The sequence below is a fragment of the Corvus moneduloides genome, chromosome 12, assembly GCF_009650955.1.
Source record: "Corvus moneduloides isolate bCorMon1 chromosome 12, bCorMon1.pri, whole genome shotgun sequence".
Taxonomy (NCBI): Eukaryota; Metazoa; Chordata; class Aves; order Passeriformes; family Corvidae; genus Corvus; species Corvus moneduloides.
In genome coordinates this window covers 21017705-21026652 of record NC_045487.1, presented here as the reverse complement: position 1 = coordinate 21026652, position 8948 = coordinate 21017705, and the positions used below count along the sequence as shown (strand labels likewise).

Sequence of the window (8948 nt, the reverse complement as noted above, 5' to 3'; positions counted from 1 at the left end):
TCTGGGCGTGGACCAAATGATAGTGTGCTGTTAAGAGACTAGCTCTGTTAATCAGTGTCGTAATGACTCTGGCATGCTGAAGTTGTATCTTGATGAGCTGGTAAGGTTGTTGCACTTGTTCTATTCCTATTAAAGGCAAGTAATTAAAGCACATCTTAAAATCCTGCTTGCATATATATGACTTAGCTACTTTGGTGGTTTCCTATAATCAGGGTAGTATCTGAGTGCACTGAGATTCTGCCAGTGTTTTGAAAGTCTGTAGATTCTTTAACTTTGCACTGTACTGCAGAACCTGGCTTTGAAAGTTGTACATCTATCTGTCCGTGAACATCATGGTGTGACAGGAAGTGCTGTCCCCACCCTCTCCTGAATAAAGCCATTCTGCTGAGTCATGGCCTTACCCTGAAGGAAATTGCTGCAGGAACCTTTCTAGACACAAACAAGATGTAATTCTTTTGGTATTTTAACTTGGTTTTCTGCTCTTTTTGTTCACTTTGATCAAAGCCAATGAAATTCTTCATTATTTCTAGTACTACTGTGAAAAACGAGGTTCACTCTCCTGTGAGAATTTAAAGAGTTTAATATACAGACAATAAGAGACACATAAAATAAAGCAAAGGGATAACGGCCAGGTGCCTTGGCGCTCTGCCAAGAGCACACCTGATGCTAGAGATGAGTCCTTTTTATACCATTTTTACTGTCTGTTCTCTATTCATATTCAAACTTTTCCCGGAGCTGTTCTGCATGGCCACTCCTTGGTTCCGCCTTTTTAGAGCATGTGTAGTCTTCGGCCTTGTGGTTTTATTTGATTCTTGGGGTTGGGCCCGCTAGGTAAGAGTCGATGGTAGGGTGGATCTCTTAATTCCCCAGACAGTCAGGGCTGATTGCAGCTTTGGGCCTCTTTGCCCCCCGGGCAGAGCGGTGATAGCGGCTCTCGGACCCTCCTGGCCGCCCGTTCTCCGGGCAGAGCAGCCTTTGGGCCCTTTTGTTCCCCGGACAAAGTGTTGATCAGCAGCTTCTCGGGCCTCATCCTCTGCTCGCTTGGAGGTTCTCTTACTTGCTCACACTTGCTAACATTCTTGCTAAAAAGAGAGAAAACAACATCCACACAGCAAAAAGCATTTCTAACATTATATAATATCTACCTTAATACTTTGCGAGAAGCCAATACTATAATACATGTTTATAACACTACACAACTATAATAGTTACAGGGTTTTTGTATTGTTACAGTTTTCTGGTACCATTTACATTTTGTTGTGAAAATGAAACAAAACCAAAAAGCTGATCCAGCAAGTTATATGTAAATCCAAAATAAAGTCACATAATAGTAATTAATTTGTAGTAACAAAGCTGATGTGCAATATTGTGAAAAATCAACAATTCTGAAAGCTAAGACAAATACATGTCAATAATCTAAAGACATAAACAATAAGCATTGCTTCAGAGAATACTTTGGAAAGAAGTGGCTTTTGAAGCCACTGAATCTGAAGCAGGATGAACAAAACAATCTGGAGGAGAACTGCATCCTGTGCTGGCAGCTCATCCCCTTGGCAAAACCATGGTAGGAGCTTCCCAACACCTACAGGGTTCCTGTAAATCTACATGGTGGACAGTTGTGCATTCAGGCACCAGCAGTTGTCATGAGGATGCTTCAGTCTTGTCTGCTTCACAGTCAAGTTTTTCTCTGTCCTTGAGATGACAAGATTTTTTGGCACACGATCTAGTATAAAGGACATCCTTGCATCTTAGGAAGTCAAGATGCTTCATCATGAGAAAAAGTACAAGCCACACAATTTTTTTCAGCTTGGATCATACTCCATTTGGTGTTCCAGGGAGAATTTACTGAAATTTGTCCTTTTAATTTTAATAAGCACTATCTCGCTGTTCACTTGTTTTGTGACAAGGCATGTGTCTGGGCTAAACACCATGCTTACCAGCTGCTTATCCTGTTAACTAGTTACTTGTTAACTTAAAGCTGTATCACATTTTGTCTTAAGGAGGAATAGCCCTTTCTTCAAATACCAAAGTAATAATTTGGGCTAGATTTACACTATTCATAGTACAAGTAGAGCATATGTTGTTGTCATTTTGATGACCTTAAAAATACAGTAATTGTATTGAAGAGAGTAAACATTCCATTACATCTTGTGTTGCTGAAAAAGTCAAATTCAGGCACCAAGTTCTCTTTCTTGGATGAGATGCAGGTTCTTATCACTGAGATTCTTGCTGAATTTCATTTTTAGTAGGGGATGAAGTTTTCACATCGCAGTAGCTAAAATCATGTCCATAAACTAGATCCTTCTGAGAGCTTTCATCTAAGTGTGCTTCATGAACTGTGACAGCACTCCACATGTTGCTCTTCCTCAGGGATTTATGTAAGAGTTCTCTCATTCTCCTGTTTCCTTTGGCTGTGGATCCCAACATGATTTCAAGTTCCCCTTCTGTTTTCCTAGGAAAAAAATGAAGAGAAATTCTAATTTTAACAATATTTCAGCAGTACAGAATAACAGTATGTGGATAAGCAAATTAGAAATGGCCGGTATTTAAGTGCTTGAAATTATCTGATTGAAATTCATTCCTACTTTGCTTTTGAAAAAGCTCATTAAATGTAATGCTAAATAGGATATGACCAGAAAATTACCCATGTAAAATTACCCATTATTGAACCCATGTAACAAGCTGGATTAAGTCTGCACATAGAGCAGTACATGTAAGACCCAAATACCATGACTACCACTCTCCACTGACTTGGGCTCCCTCGTGACCACAGCTCTGCTTCCCACATAACACTGCCCCTTCTGCCCAGAGCACTGTGCTCTCCACTCCAAGGCCCAAAGGGTCTGATCAGAGTGTCAGACTCCGTGCTCAGCTAATGCATCCTTGTGGGAACCAAACAAAAGTGCTATAAACTTAGAAGGTAGACAAAGCCCAAGAACTTGGGTTTCCTTTGACTCCTAGTGTATGTCAAAATACAAAATAATAAAGAAATGAAGATCAATTGATGTGGAAAGCATAGCTGTTGCATGGAAAATGAGCACACATTTTAATACTATAGACTAATACAGTCCCCTCGAGGGCACTTTCTGAAGCACTGAATAGAACTGGCCTTCTATACAAATTGTCCCCAATACCAGGCTCTAAAATCGAGAAACAAGTCAATGCAGAACATAAATGAGTTGAGAGTAAATGCTGTCATTTACATGTCTACATTGAGGGCAAAAGGTGTACACTAGAAAATACAGAATCAGTACATCTTACAGAATCCTTAGTGATCGATAACATTGAGAATGAAGTGATGAAAAGTGGCCCAGACATAGTACCAGCCCACCTTGTGTTTCACCTTATGACTGGATATATAGATGGAAGATAAAATAACCTTATGCAGAAGGACTTAAGATTATTCTTGTACATACTGCTTGGAATGAACTTTTGGTGGTGGAGAAGATCAGTAACCATTGAGAATGGAATTAAAGCAAAAGGTGGCAGGTGAAAGCAGTACAATTGGCTAACAGTTCAAGACTTTGCCCAAGAACGTGAGAAGCCACAGGTAATGGGTTGGACCTTTCCCTTTCTGCCAAGTCACTAAAAAGCCATTGAGAAGCAGTCTTTCATTTTTGAAACACCAAAACTGTAGATGACTTTGTTCTCAGAAAGTATATTTTTCCAAGACTGTCTAATACTACCAGTGCCCAGAATATGCTTCAAAATGCTTTACACAATGGCATTTACCATTATCTTCAGCCTACATTTGGGGGAGATTTGAGGCATATGCACCACATGACTGAACACCCTCAACTGGCAGTCCTCAGTTTCACTCATTGGTTGATCTTGGCCCTCTGTATTGTGATCTTGGAACATTTTCAGCATCTTGTTTTTAAGTGAACTTGTATATCTTGATAGGGACACAGTCCTGTTCTCTGTTGTCCCTTGTCTTTAATTGGAGTCTTCAGGCAGTGCACAGCACTCTTATGTTTGACAATTAATACACAAGAGCTTAATCTGGTTTATCATTATTGTAGTACAGATCATTACCCAGGGTTTATTTCATCTGCTAATTTCTGAAATTGAGACTTCTTTGGTTTTTTACAGTTGTTTCATTGTTAATGCTTTCATGGGCCTAAGGCATAGAAAATTTGAAGTAAGATTATGAAACTAAAGATCACCAAGTTCTGAATTATACATTAATGCTGTCAGCATGCCTGACAAATAGGATTGCCATTTTCAGTCCATGTGTTCAGTTTAATGGCAACTGCATTGATTTTAGAAAAAAATTAGTTCAAAGAGGTTAGTTTAAAAGTGTCCTCATGCTTAAAATTACTTCAGTAGAAAGAAAACAGATACCTTTAGAAGTAGCAGTTTATCTATACTCTTCTTGGAGGACTAATTTTTAAACAGAGCTGAGACATGAAGAGCCAGAGTGCTAACTGACTTGGCTTTGGAATGAGCAGTCAGAGCCCCTGCTGCACACAGCACACTGCAGTCACAGGTAAGGCTTTTCAGTGTGGCACAATGTACTGCTTCATAGTTCAGCTGTTCTCCAGGTGGGCACCTGAGAAGAAGCAGTTGCATCCCAAGTGTAGTTACACAAGGGGATTTTGTTTGAAAATTCTGACCTGATGGAAATTTAAAAATGCATTCAGCAGAATGGGTTGGGGAGAGGGTGTCTTAATTCTTGCTAGTCACAACCTCCCTTCCCTTAAGGAATTTGGATTACAGAGCAGCTTGGTTAATACAGCTGCTGATGGTCTGTACGTTCTTATCAACACCAAAATTTCCTTGCCTCTACAGCTGGTTCGCCTCTTAAAACAAAAGTCTTTTCCACTTGGCATTTAAAACTAGATACATGCTCTGTTTAGATACATGAGCTGTTTCTGGGTGTCTTTAGTCAAAAGGCATTAAGTTTATTTCTTCTTAATGTAGGCTGTTATTATTTAAATAAGTAAAAATAAAAATTTCATTCAACCCGTAACCTAGCCAAAATGTAAGATTTTATATCTTGTTGAGAGTAAGCAAAATGCCAATGTCCACTGATGTCTGATGAAAAAATTACCAGAAGTAGGTTCTGAAAGCAGATTCTTCTTTACAAAAGACAGTTTTCTGCCCTCATTGAACTAAATTAATTCAGCCTTAATCTCAGAATCTTATTTGGGCTGGCTCAAGAATTTATTTTCATCTATCCTGTAACAGTTTATTTAAATATTCCTTATCACAAAGATTAACAGTTTTTATTATGGTTATAATTTCATATGTCACCTCACAGGTAAGACAGCTCCTCCCCCTTGCCTATGCACAACTGCAAAGCTTTTCTGCTGTTGACCTTCTTCTAAGGACAGTTTAATGCACTTTCAAACCTGCCTTCTGCATCCAAAGCAAAGCAGCTGTAACTACCTTGAAGTACTGTTTCTTTGCAGGAGTCTTATGAAATAAACTTTGACCTAGAAAACTCATAAAGGCAAATTACTGGAAACATTTATGAACCTGTTTTTTAACCCTAGGATCCCATCATGAACTTCTTTTATTATCTCAAACCTCTTCCTTAAGGAAAGGTATGTGATATTGATCTCTCTTAAGGTTACTCAGTGACTAGTATTAAAGATGTCACTATCAGCTGCCTGAAGAACAAAATGCTACTGCTTTCTTATCAGTTGCTTTAGGTGAAAGGTTGCTGTGAATTTGCAATATTGTCTAGCAAAAGCTGTAATTACTGAAAAGGCTCTTGTCATGAGTTAGCAAGCATAGTCCCGGAAGTGATGTTCTTGCTAAGGGGTGCTGACAGCTTCCTCTGTGACCTGACCTGACAGAACCTATCAGCTGGCCAGGTTGAATATGGACAATTTTTTAAGCCACTTAAAGTTGTGACCGCCTCTGTGATCCACACTTAAGAACAGACAAACCCTGGGGGCAGAGGCCGGTCTCGTTTCCGGTGCTGGGACGCTTTGGGCCCCGTGTGGGGGCTGGCGGGCCCAGCCCAGGCCCTGCTCGGGCCAGGCCGGGCCGGGCCACGGCCACCCTGGAGCTGATGGGCCCCGTTCCACCTGCGGAACCCCCCCCCTTCCCCCCCATCCCTGCTGTGGGCAGCCGGAGCGGCCCGGCTCCCCCTCTCCAGTGCGGCCAAGATTCAGCTGAAGCTGCCCTGCTGTCTGGCAAAAGAACGTGTGACCAACAGCGATAATTGACATTCCAGCTGCAAGGCCTGGGTGAGAGTAACCCTTTTAGTGCTGTGAAGAGCTGAAAACCTGAGGAAAGAGAAAGAGGAGATGCTTAAAGCTGAAATTCTGTTGTAAAGCTATGATGCATCAGAGTACCCATTGTAAATTCATGAAGGCATGGGGGGGGGGAGGAGAAGTGTTCTGAAGTGTGGTATGATTTTTTTTTTTCTTCTTTTAGGTCTGTTAATAAACTTCTTTATATTCTTTCAAGTTTGGTGCCTGCTTTGCGTTTCTCCTAATTCTTATCTCACAGAAGGTAAACAGTGCTGAGTATCTTGGACCAAACCACTACACTAAATTGGTGTTTCTGCTCGGTTATAAACCAAACCCACTACAGCTCTACAGAGCAGCTTCCAGGAAGGGAATTCTGCATATCTTTAAAAGTTTTTTATGTATCAAAAGTACAACTACATCTGTGTTTCTTTTTGAAAACCAAGTAGAAAAATTCTCATCCCTTGGATGCAATGGGTAAGTACTGGAACTCCTGGTTTTAGTCCTGAGGTGAAAGAATGCAGGAGGGGAGAAAATTTCAAAGGCAAATCATCTCTGTTATGTTTGATGAAAGCCCATGCTAGTTTGGATGTCGACTTGTTAAAAATAGAATGATCAGAGAAACAGCACATGAATATTGCTACTTTGCCTACACATGCATTACTTTTGACCATGCTGTGACTGCAGCAACTCTGCCTCTGGGCACACAAGGGGCTGTGCAATGTGCTGTGACCTGCCACCACTCAGGTGTGCTGCACTCCTGTCCAGATTAATAAGGTGGGGCTGCTTATTTCTGTGCAGGGTCTCACTGAAAGAATGGTGCAGTTTGCAGATCTGAATTGGGACCTTCCTTTGCTTTACAAGAAAACTTACCAGCAACAATAGGTACAGTATGCTTTTATGATAAAGAATTTTATGGTGGCAGCTAAGTCAGACTTGCCCCATCTCCTAACTCCATATTGTTAAACAATGCAAGAGCAAAATAAATTATATGAAAGAGTTTTCTGTCTTCACCTGCTTACAGTGATTCACCATACCTTCAGCTAGATTTTAAAGTAAACTGGCTTTTCTGCTTAAAATGTGGCATGCTACTTTGATTTCCATTACCTAACAGTAAAATTAGAGAATAAATTAGAAATTAGAGAATAAATATTTATTGTATGCACTTATCTTAATGTCTATGTAGGCATTTTGCACAGAAACATTATCAGCTAGACAGTATTCTGGACTAAAATTCTGCTCTGTAAACACAGCTAGTCACAATAAATCTAAATGTTTGGTACTTTCCTAGCACTAGCAACTTTGGTTGCCAAGCTACAGATGATGAGCAACATCTCAACTACAAATAATTTTCCCTTCCTTACTCCTGTGACTGTGTGGAGGGAAGGGAGAGAGAAAATAATTAGCCTTGTAAAATCAGAAATATACAAAGCTGACCAAAATACATGTTTAATTTCTGCCTGATAGGCATAAAAGAGTAGATGCATATTTGGATTACCTTGGGAAACTACTTTATATTGCAGTACTTGAGAAGAATAATGGAATATGAAGAAACTAGCTCATATGAACAGTATCAGCCATGGTGTTAGTTGGTTTTATTGATTTTGTTTCACAAGCATAAAAATTTATTATTTCTTATATAGGTGTAGAACTCAGCTGACTTACCAGTAACGTTTTTTTTTTTTAATCTATGTTTTTTTTAGATAGTAATCAAAGGAAAATAGTGAATCATGAGGTTAACCAAAATACCACTTGAAAGATGACTCTAAAAATTCTTTTTTATTTTTAGAGTTGTGTTCATTATATTATACTCTAATAATCACTGTTAAGATTCAACTACTACCAGAAAAAAGCAGTCACCCGTCACACTGTTCACTAATGCTGGAGTCTAGAGAAATGAAAGACATATCTTGCTGGGGTTCATCTTGGGCTTGTTTCCATAAACCACTTTTCTTCATCATCATACAGTTAAATGGACTACAGTGGTGTAGTTCCAGGTGCAGACCTTGTTTCTTAAAAGTCAGCTGCAAGTATTAATTGTGTGTGTTTACTGAAGAAAAAATGACTTAATTTAGACTGAAAAGGTAAAAGTGGTTTAGTATACTGTATGGAAAGTGTAATTAATTATTTTACACATCTGTGTTACACCATCTAATTTGCCTGCTTTGGGGCTATAAGGGTGAATTTTGAACGATCCATATTTTGGGACTTCAAACTATGCTCTATCCTATGTTGAAAAAAAACCCTCTTTATTTAATTGCTGTTCTCTACAGTAAAAAATTGTAACATGAACCTAGAGATATGAAAGGCACTTAATTAGTTAAAAATCCTAAATAACTATTTCCAGAGAAATGTGGATCCGTTCAATCTGGTTTTTAATGTAAATTTCAGAGATTAATGGAGTGTTCATTGTACAACTCTGCTACTTACACCTGTTTAATTGCACTGTATAAAGTAACTGAGAGGAACTGTGCTGATATAAAGGTAGATGATACCAAGCCTTTTTTTTTCTATTGTCTGTTAAAATCTATTTAAATCTATTATTTCACAATGGCAGTGATGACTTGAGAAATGACTGCTTTATTACTTTTTTTCAGTTGTAAAACAGTTTTTCCTTTATGCTGATAATGTGAATGTGCTATGAAGCTTTCCACTATCAGAGGGGAAAAATAGCCTTAAAGGACTCTATATTCAAAGGATATTTCAACACTGCAGTCATAATCTTCTATAAATCTGTTAAATTAT

At 39.0% G+C, this 8948-nt stretch overlaps 1 protein-coding gene across 4 annotated transcripts in view; it reads right to left on the bottom strand.

Moving 5' to 3' along the window:
• Positions 1-1204: 1204 nt before the first annotated feature.
• The window catches only part of CEP89 (centrosomal protein 89), a 45482-nt gene continuing 37738 nt past the window's right edge, over positions 1205-8948 (bottom strand). For all 4 annotated transcript variants that reach the window (XM_032121862.1, XM_032121859.1, XM_032121861.1 and 1 more), the window contains one exon: positions 1205-2452. In XM_032121862.1, coding sequence (XP_031977753.1) covers positions 2215-2452 — 238 coding nt within the window. In that variant the 3' untranslated portion in view covers positions 1205-2214. The remainder of the gene's footprint in view (positions 2453-8948) is intronic.